This window comes from Aythya marila (assembly GCF_965140915.1).
Source record: "Aythya marila genome assembly, chromosome: 24".
Lineage (NCBI taxonomy): Eukaryota > Metazoa > Chordata > Aves > Anseriformes > Anatidae > Aythya > Aythya marila.
The window spans coordinates 2,550,957-2,576,204 of NC_139065.1; the positions used below are offsets into that span (position 1 = coordinate 2,550,957).

General features: G+C 48.8%; 1 protein-coding gene across 2 annotated transcripts; it reads left to right on the forward strand.

Moving 5' to 3' along the window:
* The first annotated feature begins 912 nt into the window (after positions 1-912).
* Positions 913-23,198, forward strand: KLHL12 (kelch like family member 12). 2 transcript variants are annotated; one of them, XM_082778258.1, is made up of 12 exons: positions 913-944; positions 1,208-1,405; positions 6,648-6,801; positions 7,569-7,786; positions 10,720-10,869; positions 12,640-12,754; positions 15,114-15,220; positions 16,186-16,381; positions 17,574-17,732; positions 18,727-18,825; positions 21,098-21,284; positions 21,600-23,198. In XM_082778258.1, the coding sequence occupies exons 2-12, from the start codon at positions 1,220-1,222 to the stop codon at positions 21,724-21,726; spliced, it is 1,698 nt and encodes a 565-aa protein (XP_082634384.1). In that variant the 5' UTR covers positions 913-944; positions 1,208-1,219; the 3' UTR covers positions 21,727-23,198. The 2 variants fall into 2 exon arrangements, with proteins under 2 accessions (XP_082634384.1, XP_082634383.1); XM_082778257.1 differs by lacking the exon at positions 913-944 and adding an exon at positions 963-983.
* The last annotated feature ends 2,050 nt before the right edge of the window (positions 23,199-25,248 follow it).

Genomic DNA, 25,248 nt, shown 5'->3' on the forward strand with positions numbered 1-25,248 from the left:
TTCCAACCATTCCTCTCCCAGCCTGTAGCTCTGCTTGGGGTTATTGCGCCCCAGGTGCAGGACCCGGCACTTGGCCTTGTTAAACTTCATGCAGTTGACCTCAGCCCATCGGTGCAGCCTATCCAGATCCTCCTGCAGAGCTTTCCTACCCTCGAGCAGATCGACACACGCACCTAACTTGGTGTCATCTGCGAACTTACTGAGGGTGCACTCGATGCCCTCGTCCAGATCATCGATGAAGATATTAAAGAGGACCGGCCCCAGCACCGAGCCCTGGGGGACGCCACTAGTGACCGGCCTCCAGCTGGACTTGGCTCCATTCACCACGACTCTTTGGGCCCGGCTATCCAGCCAGTTTCTAACCCAACGAAGCGTGCGCCAGTCCAAGCCAAGAGCAGCCAGTTTCTTGAGGAGAATGCTGTGGGAGACGGTGTCAAAAGCCTTGCTGAAGTCAAGGTAGACCACATCCACAGCCTTTCCCTCATCCACCCAGCGCGTCACTCTGTCATAGAAGGAGATCAGGTTCGTCAGGCATGACCTGCCTTTCATAAAGCCATGCTGACTGGGCCTGATCGCCTGCTTCCCCTTCAAGTGCTGCATGATGACTCTCAGGAGGATCTGCTCCATGAGCTTTCCTGGCACTGAGGTCAAACTGACAGGCCTGTAGTTTCCCGGGTCAGCCCTCCGGCCCTTCTTGTAGATGGGCGTCACGTTTGCTAGCCGCCAGTCGATTGGGACCTCCCCCGATAGCCAGGGAAAAACCACATTTCCCCACAAAAAAATAATAAAAATAAAAATAAAAAAAAACACAACTTTGCCCCTCAGGCTGGGGGGGGGGGTGCCCGTTACCAGGCAACGGCGCGGAGCCCCCCCCCCCCCCGGTGGTGGGGGCGGGGCGTCGCGGCCCGCTGACGCCATCAGCGAGCGGCGGGGGCGGGGGAGAGGTGCGGGAGGGGAGGGGGCGGCGCGGGGCCGCGGGGCCGGTGAGGGCGGCGGAGAGGGAAGGAGGGGGGGGGGGGAGCACCGGGAGGGGAGCGGGGGGGGGGGCGGCGCTGCCGGGCGGAGGGACCCGGGGCGGCGGCGGCGGCGGGGCGGGAGGGGCAGGGAGGAGGAGGGAGGAGGGAGGAGGAAGGAGGAGGGGCGGTGGCGGGCGGGCGCCCCCTGGCGGGGCGGCGGGGCCATGTGGCCGTGCTGGCTGTGCCCGCAGGTGCCGGGCGCCATGGCCCCCCCCAAGGACATCATGACCAACTCGCACGCCAAGTCCATCCTGAACGCCATGAACGCCCTGCGGAAGAGCGGCACGCTGTGCGACGTCACCCTCCGCGTGGAGCACAAGGACTTCCCGGCCCACCGCATCGTGCTGGCCGCCTGCAGCGACTACTTCTGCGCCATGTTCACCAGCGAGGTCGGCGGCTCAGGAGGGCGCTGGGCGCCGAGCCCCCCCCCGTGGCGGGGTGGGCCCGGATCTGGTCGGGGGTTGGGGGGTGGGAGCCCACTGGATCCCTCGTGTGGTGGGCCTGGGGCCCTTCGCATGGGAAACCTGGATCCCTCTGGATCCCATTGGGTGGTGGGCCCAGATCCAGTTGGGTGGGCGTCTTGGATCCCTGTGGATGCAGTTGGGTGGTGGGCTTGGATCCCTCTGGATCCCTTGTGTGGTGGGCCTGGGGCCCTTTGCATGGTAGAGCTGGATCCCTCTGGATCCCATTGCGTGGTGGGCCTGGATCCTGTTGGGTGGGGGTCTTGGGTCCCTCTGGATCCCTTGTGTGCTGGGCCTGGATCCCTTTGCATGGTAGGTCTGGATCCCATTGTGTGGTGGGCCCAGATCCAGTTGGGTGAGGGTCTTGGATCCCTCTGGGTCCAGTTGGGTGGGGGTCTTGGATCCCTCTGGGTCCAGTTGGGTGGGGGTCTTGGATCCCTCTGGGTCCAGTTGGGTGGGGGTCCTGGGTCCTTCCAGATCCCTTCGCATGGTGGGCCCAGGTCCTGTTGCATGGTGGTCTTGGATCCCTCTTGATCCCTTGGTGTGGTGGGCCCAGATCCCTCAGGATCCATTGGCATGGTGGGCCCGGCTCCAGTTGGGTGGGCATCTTGGTTCCCTCAGGATGCATTGGCATGGTGGGTCCAGATCCCATGGAGTGGTGGCTCCTGGTTCTTCTGGATCCCTTTGCATGGGGTCCCCCTTGGGACCCCATCAGATTCTTCCAGCTGGTAGCTCTGGATCCTTCTGGATTTCCCTGCCTGGAGGACTCTGAGTCCCCGGGATCCCCTCACATTGGCCCCGAATCCCCCTGGATCCTCTCAACAGCAGCCCAGGATCTCCTGGTGCATCTGGGTACCCTCACAGCAGCCCCAGAGCCCTCCGTCATGGCACAGGGGGAGCAGAGGCAGCACCTGGGACTGTGCCCCACATCACGGTCTGCTGGGTGACCAACCCGCACAGCAGGGAGCTGGAAAACCAGGAGGTTCTGAGACTTGTCTCGATTTTTCTAGGGCTGGTTTGTGTCTTGCTGCTTCTGAGCATCTGCCTTCCGAGGTTACCAGCCCGAGGGCAGAGCTGGGGGGGCTGTGGCGTGCGCCTTAGGCCGGGTGGTGAACTAGGGCAGCCACTGGAAAACTGAAATGGAGGTGGTTCACTCACAGCCTGGCTGATAGCTGGTACCTGCTTGGTTGTGGTGCTGCTCTTGCAAAGGGGATGCAGCCTTTGGGGCTGGGACCTGGAGCCCCTGTTACTTTACTCACGAAATCTCACTTGCGAGGACCTTGGCTCTCACAGTATTTTTTATATTAACTCACATTACCTACGTGCTGTTTTTCTGCATCACTGAAAGGTAACATTAGAGTCAAAGCTAGCACTCCTTCACATTGCTGTCAGAGAGGAGTGCCAGGCCTGCTCTTTTGCAAGTTTGAGTCAATCTTTGTGGCTTTTTCATACAGAGGATGCTTTCCTCATCCTAGCAACTTCTCCATCAGCAGAGAGAAACATGACTAAGCAGCCCGAAGGTCCTAAAGACCTTCCTGCTACCCCAGTGCTGCCTGCAGGAGAGAATCATTTCCTTCATTGTTTTACCCAGCACTGACCACCATTGGTGGAGCAGTCGGTTTGCCAACCCTTCCTTCGTTGGGTGCTGGGTGGGGTGAGCAGCTATCTTCATTTTTTTAGTCCCGAGGGAAGCGACCAAAATAAGACATACGTGGACCGACCACATAACAGTGTGTTTTCTATCTACTGACTTCAATATTTCAATACTCTGTATTTCTAGCTGTCTGTTGTCTTCAAGAAATTTGCAAATTTGACAGCTTTATGCTCGTTATCTGCGTAAAGGAAATATATATATTTTTATAAAAGAAAGTACACAAAGCAAACTCAGTCCCTGGAGGCCGAAGTTCTCAGTTTATTGATAGCTTCAGCATATGCAACTTAATAGCACTGTCCTCGCTCCTTGTGTTTTCCCCTATGTTCTTGTCAGTGCCTTTGACTTCATCTACACGGTCTGCAGAGCTCCAGTTGCTCTGCATGCTGCAGAACATTCTTGTGGCTGCTAACGAAGGCTGAGGATGGGTGTACTTTGGATCTGAGCTGAGATTATCTCTCCTTGCTCCTTTATACTCTCATTTTAACTCTAACATTGTAATGACCTTAATTCATAGATACCATTCTTCCTAGAAAGATAAGTACATCCAGTGCCCAGTGGGCATGAGTGCTCTCTCTCTCATGCCCCCACACTGCTGCTGCTGTAAGGGTTTTACTTCTTTTGCTTAGTCTCTATCCAAATTTGCTTTTTCGTACGGAAACCCCAAAATGACAAACCTGCCAAGTGACACAGGCAATTACTGTGTGTTTGTGGGAGAACGTTCTTTCCAGGAAATGACAGCTTGGGAAGCCTCAAAGTGGCCCTACTTCCTCTGTGTGTTAATGACAAGTATGCTGGTGAGTGTAATAGGGCAGCACTTGGTTGCCATCCAAACACTTGTGGGTACGGAGTGTTTTGGCCTTGGCTGTAACTTCAGGGAACTCAAAAGGCCGGATTGCAAAACGGGCCAACAGCCTCTGCAAGGGCTTCCTTTGCATTTGATTGCTCATCTCCAGCAAACCTGGGGACTACTCGGTGAGCTGCAACGCGTGGCTTTTGTCAGGGTTGGGTTTCAAGGGGCTTTGCTCAGAATTGGTCCCTGGGTTATGCCCCGTGCCGCTCACGGTGTTGTGTCTGCATGGCCAGCGGAGCACTGAGGTTGTCGGCAGAGATGATCTTCAGAGAAAGCTGTTTGCCAGTCCGTGTGCCTCTAGTTTCTTCCTTCTCTCACTTCTGACTTTAACGTTTCCTTGCAAAAGTTCTCAATCTGAATATAACAACCTTAATATAACTTTCCTTCTGTTTTCCAGAAGGAGGGGAAGCCACCAATCACCCGTTGAACCTCTGGCCTTTGACAACACCTTTCCCCATCTCTGTGTTGAGTTGTGTGGGCAAACTGAAAGGCCCACTGATTTTACCTACGAGGCTTTTCCTTGTAGTGAAAACTGAAGAGCAGTTTCAGCAAATGCTCCCTTGCACCCTAGTTTTGCACTGGAATTTCTGCCTTTGTTTGGACAAGTTAACGTATCCAGGGTGTGTTAACAGCTGATCGTTGGCTCCACCTCAGAAAGAAACAAGTCTGTCTTCTTAGAGCATGCTCTAGAAACTTGAAGGTTTGGGCTTTTTTGTCTTGTTCTCCCTAGAAGATATAGAAATTCTCTTTTTATTCTGAAAATAACTTCTGTTTCTGCTCTGGGATCCTTTTTTTTAAGGTATGATTCAAGGATCCCAAGTTATATATCACGTACATTGTGTGAAGTCATTTTAAATATTTTCTCCCATCCAAATAATCTTAGCCCATGAATAAACTGTGAGCCAGATAACAAGGTGGTAGTACAGTGTAGCAGAAGTCGCATGTAAGGAGAGATAGAGCTCATCATCTCTGTAACGTTAGTGTTGTCCCCGTGGTTAGTGTTGGGGTCAACAGCATGCAGAGAGGATGTGCGTGGTTGGTTATTGAATATTGGTTGTGGGGACAGGAGCATCTTTCCCAGCTTCAGGCCAGTCTGTGAAGAACAGCTGTCTCCAACATCTACCTCGCTCAGTGCAGTCCCTTAGCAGTAGGCCTGGTGCCATTCTAGTCTTTTAGCTTCTTATTCTCCTTTTTCTAAGTATGCAGCATGTATGGACACGGGCAGGTGCAGTCCACCTCTCCATTTGCTTGTTGGAATCTGAGGAATATCCTGTCCGATCAGCTCTGATCTCTGTGACACCTGTGTCCTTTATCTGTTGCACAAAGCATCTCAGTCTGGTTTGGGGGAATGGTTTGTCTAACCCATGCCATGAACTCATTTTGACTTCTAAATGTCGCACAGCAGGTCAAACGAGGTAATTTCCTTTTCCTGTCTGATTCTGGATGCCATGAAGTTTTTTAAATGTGTCAACAGACTTGAAAGGCCTCTCCTTCAAATTACTTTGAGTGTCACCATTCCCCCCCCCCCATGTTTCTCTTGATTCCATGATCCCTGCATTGCAGAAGTGGCTCAGTCTCAGCAGAGGCTTCTCTGCTGTTGCTGTGTCATCAGCTGCCTCTGTAGGAGTACATCTGACTGCTCTTATTTTCTCTAATCGTGTATCACGGCATTTTTCCCCAGCTGTGGCTAATTCTAAGCCAAGTGATGATGCTTTGATCATGCTTCCTCTTCCCCGAGTCTTCGCTCACTCAGTCCATAACCAGCTTCAGTCTCATTCTTAGCAAGAAACATCCAGGGCTTTCATCTGAATTGTGCTTGCACTGATACTGACCACTTCTTCAGAATTCTCAGGGAAAAAAAGCTGAGTTTTGCAGTGTGCTGCATGGCGACATCCTTCTGTTGAGGTCCATTCATGCTGACAGGAGCTCACAGCTCTGTGCGGGGTGTGATTAGTAATTCCACCTGCCAGCCCATTGTTCGTGAATCATCAGATGCTGTGCCAGCAGCTTCGTAATGGCTGCATTAAACCACCAACAGCTGATGCTCTGTGAAAATATAATCTCGGCTCTGCAGCCATAGAGGTGCAAATTGGGTGGATTCTCAGAATTTACTGTTCCCAACAGTAACATTCCGTAGAAAAAGTAATTATTCCAAAATGATGCATCTTAGAGATGATAAAAGAGCAAGGAGACAAAGTCAGGGTTGTTTAAGTACCATCGCTCTATGTACTTTAATTGTGAGTTTAACTTCAGTATTTCAACCTTCAACTGATTTTTTTGAGCTAGCCATTCTTTGTAGAGACTCTCACCATAAGCAAACAGGATGGATCAGGAATTGAAGTTAAGAAAGATTTTTATTTGGATTGGTTTTAGAGCAGAGAAGTAAGCTGAGGACGCTATGTAAGCTGCAGCATGTCTTATACATCCAGCCCAGAAAGGAACCCCCTGAACTGTTCCTTCTAGTAAAGCTCGGAGTTTCTCACGGAGGATGGAGTTTACACGTGCCATTTGTGTATGATAATTAATTTCTGCTCAATCTCAATTTGCTCATTTTAAAATGCAGTTTGACTCTCTTCCAGACGTGTAATAAACTAAACTGCTGAGCACTGTTGCCTTTTTGACCAGATTACTGAACAATAATCCTTTGTCTCCTTTCTGATTTACAGCTCTCGGAGAAGGATAAACCCTATGTAGATATCCAGGGACTGACAGCTTCCACCATGGAAATCCTGCTAGATTTTGTGTATACAGAAACTGTTCACGTGACAGTAGAAAATGTCCAAGAACTGCTCCCAGCAGCGTGCCTGCTTCAGCTAAAAGGTAATTGCCAAGTATCAGCACAAACTGCACAATTGCTGCTGCTCAGAGATCTGGTTTGTCTGACCTTCTGTAAATGGAAGACAGATTATGGGAGGCTTGAAATCTATAAGCAGTGTGTTCATTCCAGACCTGAGCACTTCTGCCTTGAAACCATACAGTTTGTGTCAGACTTCTTCTATTACCTTTTGCACACTGGCCTCATTGGTAGAGGAACTGACTTGTCTGGAAAAAAAGATGATAAAATATTTTTTTTCCATGGTTTGGGCTACTTTATATCTGCATGAGAATACCCAGGAAGAATTCAACGTAATAATAAGCAAATCCTTGATATTGCTTGGCCTTGCCATCACAATGTGTCTGGATCATAACAACCTGGTTGATGTGTGCCTATGGAGCTATCCAAGGCACCTATCAAAAAGACATTGGAGAAAGCCTTAAAAAAAATCTGGTGGCCATATCCACTAGCATATACCTTCTTGGCTTATAGTCCATGAAGCTGGGTCAACTCAGATTTGAGTCAGTTCCTAGTATTGGATTTTTTTAATGTGCAAATAGAATAGACAGAGATTGAAACAGCCCAAACAATTGCTCTTCTGCTTAGTGTTACCATTTTCCTCAGAAGAAATGTTTGCATGCATGTGTATTTCAAGCTTGTTTTTGAGTTGGTTTTTCATTATTGTTTAGAACTTTCTTTTCTGAAGCCCTTTCCAAAGCAGAGGATTGATAGTAAGCATGCAGTGCTCATTCACCCCTCCAATTTTCCGTAGGTGTGAAACAAGCTTGCTGTGAGTTTCTAGAAAGCCAGCTGGATCCATCAAATTGTTTGGGCATTCGGGATTTTGCTGAGACACACAATTGTGTTGATCTAATGCAAGCTGCAGAGGTCTTCAGCCAGAAACATTTTCCAGAGGTGGTTCAGCATGAAGAGTTTATCCTCTTAAATCAAGAAGAGGTTGAAAAGCTCATCAAGTGTGATGAAATTCAGGTAAAACCTGAAAAGTACTGTTACCCTGCAAAGCGTTAAAGTAAAGCATTGAAACCAGTTGGGGTTAAGTCCACACTTCTAGGGTGGATTTCACACACAGTTCCTGAATTTTGGAATTTAATTTCCAAAAAGATTCTTCTAACTTTTCAGCCTTGTAACCTCAAACTGACGAGTAACATGCAACTTCTGTGTAAGAATTTATTGTCAGGCAAACGTTTCCTGCAAGTAAGGCAATCACAGTTGGTTACCTCTGCAGAGTTCTTGTTCCCTTTCCTCCTCGTTTCCCTGGAGGAGCATTCGGAGGTTACAAAGACAAGTTGTCTCAGTGCCTACATTTCAGAAATACCCCCAAGACATTAACTTCTATTTGTAGACCTTTGTATGCTACTCAGCAGCACAAGGAATGCATGTGTCATGCCAGGCATTTGGGTGTCCTCTGCTTTACAAGGAGCAGAATGCATGATGGTGCAGGGTAGTCGGATTCTTCAGGGAGTTACAAGAAGATTTTATTGCCTGTGATTTCTGGTACAGATTCTGTTCCCTCAGGGTTAGTTTCTGGAGGATTTACTACTTGGCTGGAACTTGTCAAATACTTCTTTTTCCAAGTTTTCTATGAATATGTAATTCTTGAGAATGGCAATAAGGTGAAAATAGTGAGGACGCTGGTTTATTTAATTAAGATGGATTTCGGTGAGAGTTAATGTTTGCTTCAGTTCTAAAAGAAGTGATTAAATCATTATTCAGAGTTTGCAGTAACACAAGCTCTTAGAAACAAACCCATGTAAGTGATACCTCTGGTAGAGTTCCTGAAAAGCAAGTGGAGGGCTAGCCAGAGGAGAAGTCTTAATGTATGCTTTGAAAGTCTGCTGTGAAAGTGGCCTTCTGCCAAGCTGATAGCCTCTGTTGATAAACCTGCTTGAGAAAGAACATGCAAGACAGCAATGAAAAGCCCTGGTGTAGGCAGTGATCAGCAGTGGAAAAAGGCTGAGTGTGTTTGGTATTTAACAGGCAGCAGCTTCAATGCAGTGAAGGTCCAAGCTTATGCAGGTTGTGGTGAGTACTGGCATAACACTTCTGGATAGTCAAGAGGAAATAGTCACAGAATGGCTTGGGTTGGAAGGGACCTTACAAAGTCATCCAGTTCAACTCCCTGCCATTTTTCACTAGACCAGGCTGCCCAAAGTCCCATCCAGCCTGACCTTGAACAGTTCCAGGGATGGGACATCTACAACTTCTCTGGGCAACCTGTTCCAGTTCTTCACCACCCTCACTGTGAAGAATTTCTTCCTTATATCTAATCTAAATCTACCTTTTTTTAGTTTAGAACCATTGCCACTTGACCTGTCACTGCAGACCCTAGTAAAAAGTCTCTACCCATCTTTCTTATAAATTATGATTCAGACTTTGCACACACACCGTGAGGCATGAATTTATTGTATTAACTTGAGAAAGTGAACAGAGCAAATCTCTTTGCTGCTCTGGACAGGGGTAATGTGTTCAGGAGCAAGAGTGATATATTGGAGGGTACTGAGAAAGCACCAGCTGCAAAGTCCCCTGGCTTTTGGAGAAGCAGGTCTTCTTTTGGAGTAGGTTTTCACTGTGGTATTCTATTTAGTGTTACCCGTCATATATCAAGCAACCAGGCATGATTTAACATACAACAAAACTGTTAAATGTATCAGGGAACAGTCAGTTAAGGAGGGAATAAAACGATATGTTGATTACTGCGTTTTTGGAGGAGGTGGGGAAAATTGGAAGCAGTGAAGTACCCTGCTTTCCTTTTGTGAGCTCTAATTGTTCTTTCCCTGTAATTCAAAAATAAAGAGGCCATTTCTAATTGCAGTGTTACAAATATAAATCAATGGCATGGAAGAATTGCCTTACGTAATTAACCTCTATGGCTCCCTGCTTCAGAACATTCTTCAACAAATAGCTGCAAAATGAACTTCAAAGTGTACTGGTCCTATATGGGTGGGAAGACTCGGTCTTCTTGTTACAGGTCTCCTTTTATCTTCATGTTAGTTGATCATAATAATGATGATGGTAATAAATTCATGGCTCACTTGCTTTTAAATTGGACAATCTGAAGACCTGCAAAAAGAAAATCAAGCCCAAATAATGTATAATAGGTCTCTTTACAATTAATTATTTATCTTTTCATTATCGGATTAATCTTGCACGGTTGTGCTCAGCATGCACTGGAGCTGCTGTATTTGTAAAACTGTCCGAAGCACCTGAGGTTCTCTAAAAGTGCCAAATTTAGTTGGCTCAGTCAGTGTAAGCTCTGGAAGTGGTGTAAGCACTGGCATGTGGGGGTCCTAAGTGGAAGGAGAAATAAGTTAGAGTCAGAACAGCAGTGGTCACACCTTCTCCACTCTGAAATCCAGTCTTTTTAAGTTCCTTAAATGTAAATTGAAGTAAAAGACCTCAGGTATACCCAGTGTTATGACTAGAGTGTTAGCAGGGCAGTGTGTGGGCACTAGGCTGCAGGGGTTAACGTGAGGCACTTTTCTCTAAAAAGGAGATGTGATTCTGGTCACCTTTATGCTGGTACTTTGCAGCTTGCAGGACAGTGACCCCTGCTCCGAGTGGGAACCCCTGGCAGTTGCAGCCTTTCCCTGGGCTCTCTCACTGCTTGTGGGCCGGGTCCCACTTGGCTCTGCTGCGTACCATAGGGCATTTCTGGTACTTGTACTGTCAGTTGCTGATCTCAGCTATAAGGAAAAACCAAATGCAGTTTTAAGGAAGAGAAAATAAGGGCTTGTAATCAGTGCTTGTAAATACTGCTCACAGGAATTTCCGTAACAGACTAACTGGAGATGTCCTGCTCTCTTGCTGGCTCTGAGCAGCATCAGCAGTCTGAAAGTTGTCTGTTCCACGGGCAGTTGCTGTATTGCCCTGCGGTCTGATCAGTGTGTGTCTCCTTTTTCCAGGTGGACTCTGAAGAGCCTGTTTTTGAGGCAGTTATAAACTGGGTGAAGCACTCAAAAAAAGAACGGGAAGCATCGCTGCCGGAGCTGCTGCAGTATGTGCGCATGCCGCTTCTCACCCCCCGCTACATCACCGATGTCATCGACACCGAGGTATCAGCAGCCCCGTGTCCGGGGCACAGAACAGCTGGGAGCCAGTGTCTGTGTGTGGTTGTGTGCTCCCTGGTTAGAGTCCTGCTGTCCTAACAGCGTGTCAGAAGCTGCTCTCCCTCCCGGTGCTTTTTGATGCTGAACCTACAGAGGTGTCCCCGTTCAGCTGCAGTGCCCCCTGTTTTACTCAGAGGTAGTTTGCTGTGCCAACAGTCACAGCATCCTGCTTTCAGCTGGGAGGGAGTCCCATCCAGAGGAATTACTCAGTTGTCTCCTGATAGGTAGCACCTCTCTGTTCTCATCTGTTACCTTCTGTAATGAGCTTTCTGTCTTCCATTCATAAGCCCTAGTGGGTCTCCTGTAGGTGGAGACAGGCTGCTGACGTGGGATGCTAGGGAGGAAATGGCTGGAGAGGGCCTCATCAGGAGTTGTTTCAGGTGCAGATGCCCTTGGCTGAGGAGGGCAGCAGCACGTTAGGTCCAGGGTCAACACACAGCTGAGAGCCAGATGTAATCCTTTGTGTGGCTGGGGCAAACACAAAATGTGGGTGATTACATAGCATTAAGCTTTTGCAGTGCAAGTTTAATTCCAAATGAGTGACGCTGACCCAGTGCAAGCTTTGACAGGAAGGTGCAGAGAAGGTTCGAAGCAGTGTCCTTGTCTGATGGTGATGTGAGCTGTGGCTACTCGCCTTCATCAGGTACTGAATGCAAAGTGAAGACATGGTCACATATGAAAGTGGCTGATCTAGCAACATCATCTCTGATGTGCCAATGGCTGCCTACTACAGGTGTTCTTAAACAGGGTCAGCAAGTATGCAGTCAAGTTGTGCCAGGGCTAAAATGTGCTTAGTCAGATTGGTATGGCCCACCTTAAACTGAAATTGAGGTTAACACAAGAGGGACTGGTCCCAGAACAATTAAGTCTGTTCCAAAAGCAGGCTAGCACATTGTGTGGATAGGGCTCCAGCTTTCTTACTGCCCAGGATGGCACCTCTAGACTGGAGGTGAGACGTGATGATGGTAAGACATCATCTTGGTGCAGTGTGGAGGGGAGAGGGTTGGCTGTGTGGCATCATCTGCCCTGAACACCCTGTCCTTCCTGCACAAGCACAAAGAAATTGTAAAAATAAATCTTAGCTTATTGCAGCATGAAACACCCAAAGGGAACTGAACACTGAACGTTCAGGGGAGGGGAACGACACTCTGTGTTACTCACGGAGGATATGACTGTCCTTGGGTGCAGCGTCCCCAGCTTCTTTTGGAGGAGACCTTACCTGCTTCTGTAGTCTCTTTGTAGCTCAGTGTCCCGTGTGTATAGGGATCGAGCTAATGGACCCAGCAAAACTGCTTAGTTTGTGCTTTGCTCCTTGTTTCGTCTTCAATGGCAGGTGCATGTTGAGTTGATGATGTGGGGCAGATCCAGCCAAACTGATTTCAGTCCCTGCCAGTCCCCCTTCACAAATGTATTTCTGCTGGCTTACATGTAGCAGAAGTGGATTTCCCTTAGTTTTCCAATGTAAGTATTTTTATCATGGAACCTGCAGTGCCAGACTTTGCATGAGAAACGAGCCATGTCTTTCCAGCTGCAGTTTAGTTTCGCGTTGTCTTTGCCTTTCCTTGCATGCAGCATTTGCACCATGACACTACTAGCAGCAGCCTGCACACAGGTCATTTCAGTGCTGTCTGAATTGACCAGAGCTGGCTTCAGGACAGTTCTCAGCAGGGATCTTAAAATACCTCACGCATACCAGTGACTCATGTTTTTCCTCAGCCTTTTATCCGATGCAGTCTGCAGTGCAGAGACCTCGTCGATGAAGCTAAGAAATTTCATCTTCGGCCTGAGCTCCGGAGTCAGATGCAGGGACCCAGGACAAGAGCACGTCTAGGTGAGCAGCAAGGGCAAGGTCACCAAGGAGGTCTGGGGAATTGGCAGGTGTTGTGCTACAGGTGCTGGACAGTGCCTTGCAATTGTGCAGAAGAGTTTTGCAGCAGTAACTTCTTGACACACAGTCCTCTGTGGTAAAGAAAGGGGAGCAGGGGACAGAAGTGTGTTTTTGTAGCACAGGTACTTACTGGCAGCGTAGGGACTGGTTGGTTACCTTTAATCCAAGGCCTCTGCTGTAACCACAAAAAGAGTTTACTGAATTATTGGTGCTTCCGGATATGTTTGCTCAGCATGCAGCTGTCCAAGAAGTTTGGGAGGAGTTTCTTCCTGTCTAAAAAGGCAGTTATCAGTGTCAGAGATAAAAAGAAACAACTGTATGAGAGTGAAGGTTAGTTTTCAACAGGGAATCTGAGAGGGGAAGGCACAAGGAGGAAGACAGAGAGGTGCCTCATTCCTTTCAGAGGTACGTTTTTCTTAACCTCATTTTCAACTTAATCTCTTAGGACAAAAAAAAAAAAAGTTGGTTTTATCAGCTGTTTCAGTGCCTCCTACCGAGCACAGTTGCTGAGTTGTTGGGAAAAGTGCTTGGCTTAAGGCTGGAAGCACTTGGGAGTATCACAAACAGTAGGAATTACCCCCAGGAGAAGAAAAAGCATTTTCAGGCTTCTTCCTAACAATGTCCCTTCCTCACCTGACTCCCGTTCTCATGTCTCCAGACTCACTCTCTCTGCCTTTACCCCGGCTGCACTCGCAGAGCACTGCCCTTGGTGCCAGCACTGACACCTCTTCCCCCAAGCAGCCCTCCCTGGGTGCTCTCCAGTGCTGCTGCTTGTGGAGAGGGACCCTGAAAAAAAGCTTTGTGGCCAATTCTTGTTATTAACACTGTTTTAGGGGATGGAAAACAATTTAAATACTAAAAGAGGAGGGCAAATTAGGTTTGTCAGAGAGAGATTGATTAGGTTTTTGGCCCGGAGGCATTATTGTTATGATGTGGTTTGACCTCCAGCATAGTCCAGCCCACAGCATGTTTTCTTTTTTTTCTGGGAACATCCTCCATCAATTTTAGTGACATTCAGTTCAGCTCTGCCCGCTGTTTTAGAAAGGGGCATTGCATTTTGTTCTTGGTTGGAATACGTGAACTGATAAAGGAAATGTCACAGAAGTGTTTCATTACTTACATTGGCAAAAAGTTTGCACCTTGTTTCAAAGGTTCATCTCCTTCAGATTCAGTCCAAGTTTTTTTTTCTTTGTTTTTTAAACTGATTCAATACCATCTGCTATCAGGAGTGCTCTTATCAGCTGTCATTTATAAATGGTCATCAGGTTGCCTATTAACTTCCTGTTGGATAAACTGAACTGATCGTGCTATTAACTGTCATAATGTACAGGAAACTTTCTAAGTTCCAATTTGTCTTTGGAGCTTTTTTCTGAGTCCTTTCAAGTTACATTTTATGTTGTTCTCCTTCATCTGAAGTTGCAATTGTTTTGCTTTGGGATGGACAAGGTCTTGCTAAATCTTTGTTGCTCAACGTTCAGCCTTTCTGCAACGAAAAGCTGGATAGCTGAACTCTATTAAAATTCCCTACTACACAAATGCAGGGATGATCATCTATTTCTAAAACTATGATAGAAACCCTACCTTCAAGGCAATCGTTATAAGGGAAATCAGAATTAAATTAGAAATTAGAACTCCCCAGGTCACAAGTCCTATTCTTCTGTCAAGGAGAAAATAAGAAAAAATCAGGGACCCTTTGAGAGAGCAGAAAGTAAAGGGAAGGCAACTTTGAAATAAAATACATTAAGACATAAGAGAGAATTCTTGGGAAAATATTGCATTATTTTTTCAGGCTTCAGTGAGCTTAACTTTTACTTCTTGGAGAAAAAAAGAAGGTGCTATCTGGTTTGGATGTCGCTTGTAAATGAGGAGAGAATGCCATTCTTTGTGAGGAGGGTGGAGGGAAGCAGCCATCCTCCTTCAGCTTTCTCAGGGGTAAGAAGTTTACAAAATAAACATGGGAGAGAATACAAAAGAAGACATAAACAAGCCAACTTGTGTTCTCAGGGTCCATCTAACATGGGGAGGAACTGCCCGCCAGTGGACAGCTTCTAGCACCCAGGTTAGTCTTACAGCCACTCACCCTGGAAGGGTTTTTCTCTTCCTACCCACTGACACGAGAGGGGACCCAGGTGACTTTTATCTGCATTAGGTGCTTGCTTCAGAGCAGTGATTAAAAAAAAGGGTGATTTAGAGGCTGCTTCTTGCACCAAGGAAGGCTCGGTGTTTACTCGGATGATTGCCTTGAGGTGCCCCTTTGGTTGTGAAGGGACTGACCTGACGTTGCTCTCCCTCTTTGCTCTAGGAGCTAATGAAGTCCTGCTTGTGATCGGTGGCTTTGGCAGCCAGCAGTCACCTATTGATGTTGTGGAGAAATATGACCCGAAGACTCAGGAGTGGAGTTTCTTGCCTGTAAGGGACCAGTTTTAACTATCATGGGGCTCTACAGATTGCTGACATCACTCACTCACCATATGACCATATACCAGCCTCTAAATAAAATTCCTCTTTGGGTTTCTCTGCATTCTGCTTAGAATTTATGACAGAAATTCATTAGGGTTGATGAGGTTTACACTGTGAATGCTAAAACTGCTTCATATTTGAAGATTTACTAAATAAGCTTTTTATGAGAGCTTGCTGTCATATTTCTAATGAGATGAGCCTTCAGAGACCCACATCTTTGTTGTGGGAGTGAGAATTTATGAGAGGCATTTTTGATCTTAGGGGGGTGTTAAGCTCTGAAGTTTAGTAATGATAATTGAAATGTCAATAGGAGCAGTATAATCAGTCCTGCTTTCAGGCAGGCTGCATGATCTCTGCTTGCATTGTTTCTGAGCAAAGCGGGATATATTTAGGAAGAGAGCTTCTGCACTGGGGACTATTTCTACTGAAATTTAAAATCGGCTTTATCAGTGTGAAATGGTGGAGAAGTGCCTCTACTTTAGCATCTGTAGTCACAGAAGAACTTACACTACCTTCTCCAAAATTCTGTTCTTTTTTGGAGGCCAGAAACTTTGGATATTTCCATCAGATCACAGTCTCCACATTTTTCCCCTTGACAGTCTCTGCAGGGAGCCAGTGGGAGGAACACAAACCTCCAAGATGCATCAAAGATTCAGCAGAGACAGAGGATAAGTTGACATTCTAATGCAAAATATTTTAGCACAAAGAGACTTGGGCAGCAAGAGTAGAAGCGGAGGAAGTCAGATGCAATTTATACATTTTAGCCAGGGCTGTACCCTTGAAATCCACAGTGCCATTTGTCTCTTTGGCCATTTTCCAAAAGAGCAGTGAAACAGGATGGAAGAACCGCAGTTGTTGGACATATGTCGGTGTTATTTCCTCTCCTTGACCCTTTATTGTCTTGGCCCTTTTAGAGCATTACCCGTAAGAGGCGCTACGTTGCTACGGTGTCCCTGCACGATCGGATCTACGTGATCGGGGGGTACGACGGCCGCTCACGCCTCAGCTCTGTGGAGTGCTTGGATTATACATCAGACGAGGATGGTATCTGGTACTCTGTAGCTCCGATGAACGTGCGGCGAGGCCTAGCAGGAGCCACGACCCTGGGAGGTACGTCCAGGTCGCTGCACTGGCAGGGCAGTTCTCTGTCGTTCCTGTCCTCTGGTCGTCCTGAAATGCCCTGAGCTGGCACACGTAGAGCCGGTGGCTCTGAGAGTCTGAAAGTCTGGCTTGGATGGAGAAATGGAAAACTTCTTGTGTGTGTATCCCGAGAGGAGTTCTGTCTCCATTCTTCAGGCATGTGTCTGTGCATTGAGGGATGGCAGCTCAAAGAAGGGTAATGGGGTGGGAAGCTCTCGGGGTGGTGATGGTGTTAGGTAGTGCTGAGCACAGGGTAGTGCTGAGCACAGCAGGAACTACCCAGCACTGGAGAGAGGTTGAAAGTGGAGCACATGCAGAGAGGGATTCTTAGGACATACCTGGAAGAAGGAAACTACTTTATGGAGCAAACCAGAACCCTTCAGCTTGTTTACACAGGACATATTCATATATTATTTCTCTATAATATACGTATATTCTCTCTTTGTATTATTTGGCACATGAAGAAAATGTGCTGTAAAAGAATTGAATAAGAGCGAGTGGTTATAAACAGGCTACAAAGAATTGGTGTGGAAATGAGAGGAAGTTTCATAGCCATTAAAGTAGTGGTGATCTTCTTAATAATATTGGTTAAATAACATTCATTACATTTCAAATTCTTACTGTGTCTATTCTGATGAAACTTCTGCAAAAAAAAAAAAATGTGGCCATTTTGAAGATGACACTTGACAGATTTGTGAAGTATCATGTGCATTGGGTTCTCCAGCATAAGGAGCTGGTCTTGATGCCTTTTGGATCCTCTCCGTTTGCTGCCCTATAATCACATTCTTTGGGGCGGTGCTGAGGTGGTGTTAATGGTGGCAGGGTTTGGACACGCCACTTTTTCTGTATGTTCTGCAGGCAGGATGAAAAAAAAAAATAGCTGGGGCATGTATGCTTTCTTTTTTATCCATCACCAAGAAGCAGATTTAAAGGCCAGATGGGTTTTGTGTTTGTTTGGTGTGTTGGGTCTGTGAGCAGGCTAATGCAGCGAGCCAGGGTGAGGAGGCTGGGTTTGTCTTGGCTCTCAGTGTGCCAAGCTCTGCAGTTGTTCCTGCATTTCGCAGTCCCTGTTGTAGGTTTGCTCCATCTGCAAGGGCCTTCTTGCTCGGTGAGCACGTTTGGTCCTCGATGCGGTGAGTCCAGCCTCTCTCTCACGTTGCAGACATGATCTACGTTTCTGGTGGGTTTGATGGCAGCCGACGTCACACCAGCATGGAGCGATACGACCCCAACATCGATCAGTGGAGTATGCTGGGAGACATGCAGACAGCACGGGAAGGAGCGGGGCTCGTCGTGGCGAACGGAGTTATCTATTGCCTCGGTAGGTACCTGAGGACCTCAGGGCATTCAGCAAATACGTGCTTTTTGCAGAAATGGCAGCGCTGATCCTTTCTGCACCAGTTACAGCACATCTGGGTTAGAAGAGACGCCCAGAAGATTTAATTTCACCAAACTGAGCCCTGCACGGTGCTGTCAGCCAGTGCAGCCTGTTCTCACCACCCTGTTCTCACAGGGCTGAGGCTGGATCTGCCCCACAACAGTAAATGCTGTTAGAAGCAAATGGATCACAGTCAGCCTACATTTGAGGGACTGCTGAAGCGTAGGGGTGAGCAGTGGCAGCTGAGATTTGCAGGGCCAGGGCAGTGGCTGAAATGCCCCAGAACACGAAGCAGTGCTGGCTGTAGCACTCTGGAAATGTACCTTAGGCTGGATGTGTTCTAGCTCCTTTCTGCAGCACTTGTTTCATTTTCAGAGACCCCTGAGTTTCAGATAACCAAATCATTCTAAAGACCTTAATAAGCTTGTTCTGGAGATATTTTCAAGGCACCAAAAAAGGCAGGCCCAGCACTATTTTCTGCCCTCATCGGTTGCAGTCCTGTTGTTCTTGGGAAGTCTTGAATATCGGACAATGGTTTATGGGTCTCACTTCTCTCTCCCAAGTTCCTTGTCCCCATGCTGTCCCCCAAGGCAGATGCCAGCACAGTGCTCCTTTGCTGAAGCAGCACAACACCATTTTTCGGTATTGTCTTGTGAAACTGCTCTTTCAGCCTTTTATGCTTTCATCTTCAAGGCATCCCAGCATATGCTGTGTTTAGGAATATGGGCATCGGGCTTGGAGGTGGCTCTGCAGTGCAGCTCTAAGCTGGCTGTAGTGGTTTGGAGGGGCAGTACCTGTTCTGCCTGCCCAGCGTTGGGAGTTGTGCTGGTTGCAGGGCAGTGCCATGCCAAGGGTGAACCGGGCACGTTACTGCACCCTACACAGAAAACATTTTCCAGAACTCAGACCCGTGGTTTGCTCCTCTCTTTTGTTTCAGGTGGCTATGACGGGCTGAACATTCTGAATTCTGTCGAGAGGTACGATCCCCACACTGGACACTGGACAAATGTCACACCAATGGCCACCAAGCGTTCAGGTAAGAGCCCACAGAGCCTCGAGGTTAAAATGTGTTGTGCTGCACTGAGGAAGCCATCATTGCTGACTTGTTCTGCTGCCCTTCAGGATGTTGGCTGGTGTCAGTGGGTGGACTGGCTTTGAGCAGGGACTGTTTTAGGACGTGCTGGCTTAGCTCCCCGAGAGAAGGATTAGTTCTCACATGCCTGATGTCTGCATCCCATGCTAAGACGTGAATAAAGGAATGTGCCTGTGGTTTTATAGGTTGCAGGGAGAGGAAGTCTTGTGTGACTGCCCTAACTAGGAACGGTGCATGGCTTGAAAAAAAGCTGGCAAGGAAGAAGCAATGTAACAATCCTGTGTAAGATAATGGGACAGTTTGCTAAGTCAGTGCTCATCAACTGCACGGGGCACTGTAAAGGCAGGGGTGCTTGGCAAGCTCTCTTTCACCTGCCCTGCACTTTGTGAAGTGCTGGGCCTCAGCTCCTGGAGCAGCGGGAGGGCAGCGTTAAACTGCTCAGCTAATGATGACTTGAAACATCGTGCAGCCACACTCCAGTTATCCCCACCAACTCGCAGTTTCTCCATCCTGCTTGGAGTCCTCTCTGAGCTTTAAGTTTGGCAGCTGTATCTAGGAGCAAAATAAAGTTTAAAGCCTCCTTTTGGAGTGATTTACTATCTCAGCTGTTACTCATTTCTCAAAGAAGTGCAGCTCCCTTCTCCCTGTGTGCTCCAGTGCTGGCCCCAGGCCACTGCACTGTGCCTCAGGCCTGCCCCAAGCCTCATGGCAGTGCTCGAGAGCAGCCATGGCCTTGCTGAGCTGCACGTGGCAGGGTGGGAAGCTCGGTGCTCCACAGCTTTGTGGTTCTTGATGGAGGAGTTCTGCTTACAGGCAGTCTTTCAAAACCCTTTTGAAGTTGCTTTTTCTCTAATAATTCCAATAAATGTCCTTTACAATTAGCCTAGGCAGCCTTGTTTCTCTTTGTTCTCTGCTGTAGTATTCTTGTTTAGAGACAAGAGCTGGTTACTCAATTAAAACTGTTCTCTGTTCTAAAAACATTCAGGCTTTCTTGTGCCTGCAGTGCATTCACCAAAACCTCAGGCTTTAAATATTTACTCCTGTGACAGAGCCATTCCTGTTAAGTTTGGGTTGGAAAGTATTTCCCATATGCCAAGAATGGATTTGATTTAGAAGTTGGTTGCTTTACACACCCAGAAAGATCCCACATACCAATGTGTGATAAATCTATGGCTTTTCCTACATCAGAGGAAACATGCAAGACCTAATCACGGATCTCCAGAAAGCGTAAGAATGGGATGCCTTTTTCCAAGCGGTCTGTTGTGTGCACCACAGAAGATTTCTTCTGGCAAGACCAAAAGCAAAGAGTTCAAAGGGAAAGCCATTTATAAGAAGTCTTTCCCAGGTCCGTGCCAGTTTCCCACAAGACTTGGAGGCTTTTGATAGCAGTGCCTCAGCCCGCAGAGCAGACTACTTCAGTGCCACAAGCAAGCAGGAACACTGTGAGGCTCCTCATACCAGCCACATTCCTTCCTCAGTGCCGTGACTGGGAGCACAGAGATCTGAAGCAGGGATGTGCCCCAAAATGCTGCTGGGTACAGTTTATTTTTTCTGTCACTCCATGGTACTCACACCACTACTAGTAGCTTACATACTGGTTGCATACTGCTCTGGTCCCTTCTCAGCTGAAGTTTCCCCCACTGAAGCTCTCAGAGAACCCACGGGGGCAGTCTGGTGCTCTCATAAGGACAGATGGTGAGAGAGAGGTTGCTTGTAGTGGGACAGAAAGTCTCTTACACCTTGTTTGTAGAAGAAACAGAGCAGTTCCCAGGAGCTGTAGGGTAGCTGGCTTGTTTCCTTAGGGATACTTGTCAGTGCAGTAGCTACATGGTGGTGGTAACGTCCTGACAGGGTTTACTCAGCTCTGGAGACGCAGCTCAGAACAGCAGCAGCTGTTGGCAAGAGCACACAAGGCCATGGAGCGCACGGGTATCTGACTTACCTTGTTTGCTCTGAGAGGGGCTGCAGTCTGCAAGCTGAGGCTGGCAGGGGGTTATTTCTGCCAGCCTCAGGGCTTTTCAGGGGGTTATTTTGTTGTCACAAATCCCAAGTCAGGTCAGCTCTGTCACTGATGACTCAGATGAAAGCATAAGGAGATACCCTCTGAAGAGGAAGAACTGACCTAGTTCAGCCTTGCTGACAGCAAGCCCTGGGCACAGTGCCGACAGTGTCAGTCGTGGCTGTAACTCTTCCATCCTCCTCTCTCTCTCCCCAGGGGCTGGAGTGGCTCTGCTGAATGACCATATTTATGTAGTTGGTGGGTTCGATGGGACAGCACATCTCTCTTCCGTGGAAGCCTATAACATTCGCACTGATTCCTGGACAACTGTAACAAGCATGACAACTCCCCGCTGCTACGTCGGGGCCACGGTGCTGCGGGGAAGGCTGTATGCAATCGCTGGGTAAGAGACAGCCCTGGGCTGGAGAGGAAGGTGCTCTGCTTGCTGGAAGAGGCGCAAGTGACTTGAGGTGACACGACCTGCTGCCGCATTTCAGGTGGCCTCTCCCAGTCCACGTAGGCAGTGTGATGGTTCAGGGCCAAGACAGGCAGGAGGGTGGATAACAAAATAGCAGATAGCAAAAGAGAGCCTCATAAAATGGTTTTATTTCAGGCTGTCCCTGCTGTATGTAACTGTCCAGCCTCCCAGAAAGGACTGTGAACGCCTCAACCTCTTCCTGCAGCAGCATCCCTCACCTGTAACTTTCTGTCCTGGCAGGTACGATGGCAACTCCCTGCTGAGCAGCATTGAGTGCTACGATCCCATCATCGACAACTGGGAGGTGGTGACCTCCCTGGGGATGCAGCGGTGTGATGCTGGAGTCTGTGTCCTTCGGGAGAAGTGATGTGGAGGGCGCTTACAAAGAAGAAAACCCTAAAAAGTCTCTGCTGGAAGAAGAGTCCCAAGTGATTTGCAGTGACTGTTTCTGAGAGGTGTGGATGCTGTGGAAGTAGGCACCAGAACAGCAGCTTTCTGTGCTGCTTTGACTAGAGCATGTGCATAAACGTGTTATCTCAGCAGTCATTTGAAATCGGGGGCTCTGCGTGAAGCTGGAGAGAGGTGGTGAAGTGGATCAGGAGAAGCTGCATTCTCTGCTGTTCCTGTGGCTAATTCTATCAGCAGAGCCGGGGTGCCCCCAGAATTGGCATCAGCCAGCGTGGTGAAAATCCAAGGACATCTACACACAACTGGGGGTCTCTTCAGCCACTGCAGGACCGTGCGGGTCCTCCGGTTGCTCTCAGCAACATGGACGCGTGCGGGTGGAATCCAGCTGCTCTTATGTTCCAGCTTCAAATCATCTTGTACATACTGAATGTTTGTAATTTGCTCCTCAAGCACGTATCTGTGCAGAGCCAAATTGAGTGAGCATGTGTAAGGGGGTCCTGCACTGGAGCTGCATCCGCAGGTTCCTCCCGGGTCTGCACACAAGGAGTCGCAGATTAAAGCTGTCAACTACTGAGACCCAAAAGCCTGAGGCTGCTGGGGGCAAAGGGCAGGGGGGAGAAACTCACTGCCTAGCGTGGAGGCGGATCTGCAGCACTTGTGCTCCAAGCACGGGACTCACCAAGGTTCACCACATCACATTTCCCTTGAGAAGCTTGACAGATCCAGCTGCAAAAAGCTGCGTTTTCTGGCAGCAGGAGCCTTGCTGTGACAGGCAGTGCCTTTGCTCCTACCCCTGCAGGGAGGTCACCTCACGGAGGCTGAGGCCCTGAGCGTAGGGACGCAATTGCTACTGTCTATGTCGACCTTGCTGGCGAGTGACTGCGGTTCTTCCCTGGACAGGTGTCTGTCCAGCACACCCACGTCAGCCTTGTAGTCGAATTCATTGTGTTGATTTTCCTTTTCTCCAGGATTTTTCTGCTTCCAGGCGCGGTTTGGAGTGACACCCAGGGTTCCGTTTTGCCCCTGTGTTCTCAGCTCTCCCCAGCCTCTTAACTCCACATCCTCTTATACCAGCTGTCCTTTGCCTGCCCTACGAGTCCCAGGTGAGCGTTTCACCACTGGCTCCCTGGGGCACTCTCCCCAGCATGTCTCCTGCCTTGCTGTGTTTCTGGCAGCGTGGGCTTTCCTCTGCCGTCAGCTTGGCCCCCGCAGTGCCTGGGCTCTGTGTAGTGCTGCTCGTCGAGCTTACTGCTGACTCCTTGCTTAGGGGACAGGGTGGGATCAGGGATGTGGTAGCATGACTTAATTATGCACTTTCAGCCAACGCTCTGACCTTCTGCGTTTGTTTCTATTACACAAGTGTTCTGTGGTTTTGTTTCCTATGTTTATTTTTTAATGAAAACATAAAGAATAAAATATTTCCTGAGCCAGTGGGAGCTTCGCTTCTGTTCTCTACCATCAAGATGTTTGCCTGATCCCCACATTGAGGATTTGTACATAACTCTGGTAAGACCAGGCAGCCACCTTCAGCCGTGCCTCTGCCCTGCTGCTTAGGTCTCTGAGTGGCGTTAAAGAGCAAGGGCTCCATCTTTTTGGGATCCGCAGTGCAAAAGCCCGTGGGGCCTGGGAGGATGTGCTAACTGAGAATTAATTTGTTGTAAGAGGTGCTTGCGAAGAGTGGCAGCAGAGATGAGGAAAACACCCTGTGATAATACTGTTGTAACAGAGTCTGCAGTTGCAAAAAATAACAGCTCCTTTGTCCACCATGGAAGAGTGGGATGAATGGAGCCCAGTATTAATTCAGCTGTCACTGGCGTAGCTGCAAACTGCTTTCCTGGTTTCTCTCTACAAACCTTCTGGTGATTTTAAAACAAGCTGTTGTGTCCTGCCCCAGCAGCCTTCTTTGGAGTAGTGGGTGCCTTGGGGCTGCTCACAGCGGGTCTTGGTGAGCTTCACACCACCTTTATTGCCTCCACCCTCCTCTCAGCCCTGCAAGCCCAGAGATGGCTCAGGAGCTCCGATGCCCAAGCTCTGCCTCACAAATACCCACAGGATCCACAGGACGATGGGTTTGTGTCAAACAGCCACGCTCACTTCCCAGCTCCTGGCAGAGAGCGGAGCTGCGGTCAATAACACAGCAGCCAAGGCTCTGGGATTTCCCAAGCTGGAGCCTTTCATCAGCTGGATTTCTGATGAAATCCTGTGTCCTATTTAGTACCTTGAACATCTGCTCCCTTTTCTGGCTCCTCCTGAAAGATCTCAGGCGCAGCCATTCAGGAGGCAGCAAGAGAATGGTGCATGTTTATAATACAGTCAGGAAAAAGCCAGAACCGGGGCTCTTCTGTGTTGTACCCCCAACAAAGCAGTGGCTCTAATCAACTGGGCCACTTCCCTTTTTCCAGCAGAGCTAACAGCGGGCCCCCAGCTGGTCCTGAGATCAGCACAAACCCCCAGGGCCTCACACTCACTAAGGGGTGAGCTTAAGCCACCCGGGCCTCAGGACCTGGGCTCCTCCTGCAGAGCTGCTCAGTCACTGGCACAGCTGCTGTCTGCTCAGGGTCAGGCTGAAAGAGCTCCATCTTCCTGTCCTGGAAACCATTGTGCCCTTCCAATGCCCTCTTCCCCCCTCTTTCCCCACTGGATCCACGTTTCCACAGTTCCCTCTGTGCCTCCATGAGCCACACAGTCCTCAGCCCAGGCTCTCAGAAATGGGGTCACAGCAAACGCCCGCAGCAGCCCCGCAGGAACCGCCTGCCCTCCGTCCCTCCCAGACACCACGAGCCAGGCCCTGCCTGTCCCCAAAGGGCTCAGCTGGCTGGCAAACAAACAGATTTGGGCTGCCAACTGGTCGCTGCCAGCTTATGAAACTGCCCCACTTCACGTAGGAACGGCTCCATCCACCTCACGGGGTCACAGAATGGCCGAGGTGGGAAGGGGTCTGGGGATCACCTAGGCCAGAGAAGGGCAATGAAGCTGGTGAGGGGTCTGGAGAACAAGTCCTACACGGAGTGACTGAGGGAGCTGGGGGAGTTCAGCCTGGAGAAGAGGCTCAGGGGCGACCTTATTGCGCTCCACAGTTGCCTTAAAGGAGGCTGTAGCGAGGTGGGGGTTGGCCTGTTCTCCCACGTGCCTGGTGACAGGACGAGGGGGAACAGGCTAAAGCTGTACCAGGGATGTTTTAGGTTGGATATTAGGAAGAACTTCTTTACATGAAGGGTTGTGAGGTATTGGGATGGGCTGCCCAGGGAAGTGGTGGAGTCACCATCCCTGGAGGCCTTTAAAAGCCATTTAGACTTAGAGCTCGGTGATATGGTTTAGTAGAGGACCGGTTAGCGTTAGGTCAGGGGTTGGACTGGGTGATCTTGGAGGGCTCCAACCTAGAAATTCTCTGATTCTGTGATTCTGGGTGCGGCCACACGGGCTGAAGGGGGGGATCGGGGTGATGTGAGAGGGGTGACCCGAGGGGGGCGATGTGAGGGGG

Coding starts and splice junctions, on each gene's coding strand:
- KLHL12 (XM_082778258.1), top strand. CDS start 1,220: ATGGCCCCCCCCAAGGACATCATGACCAACTCGCACGCCAAGTCCATC. Junction 17,733..18,726: donor CGGAGTTATCTATTGCCTCG/GTAGGTACCTGA, acceptor CTTTTGTTTCAG/GTGGCTATGACGGGCTGAAC. Junction 18,826..21,097: donor AATGGCCACCAAGCGTTCAG/GTAAGAGCCCAC, acceptor CTCTCTCCCCAG/GGGCTGGAGTGGCTCTGCTG.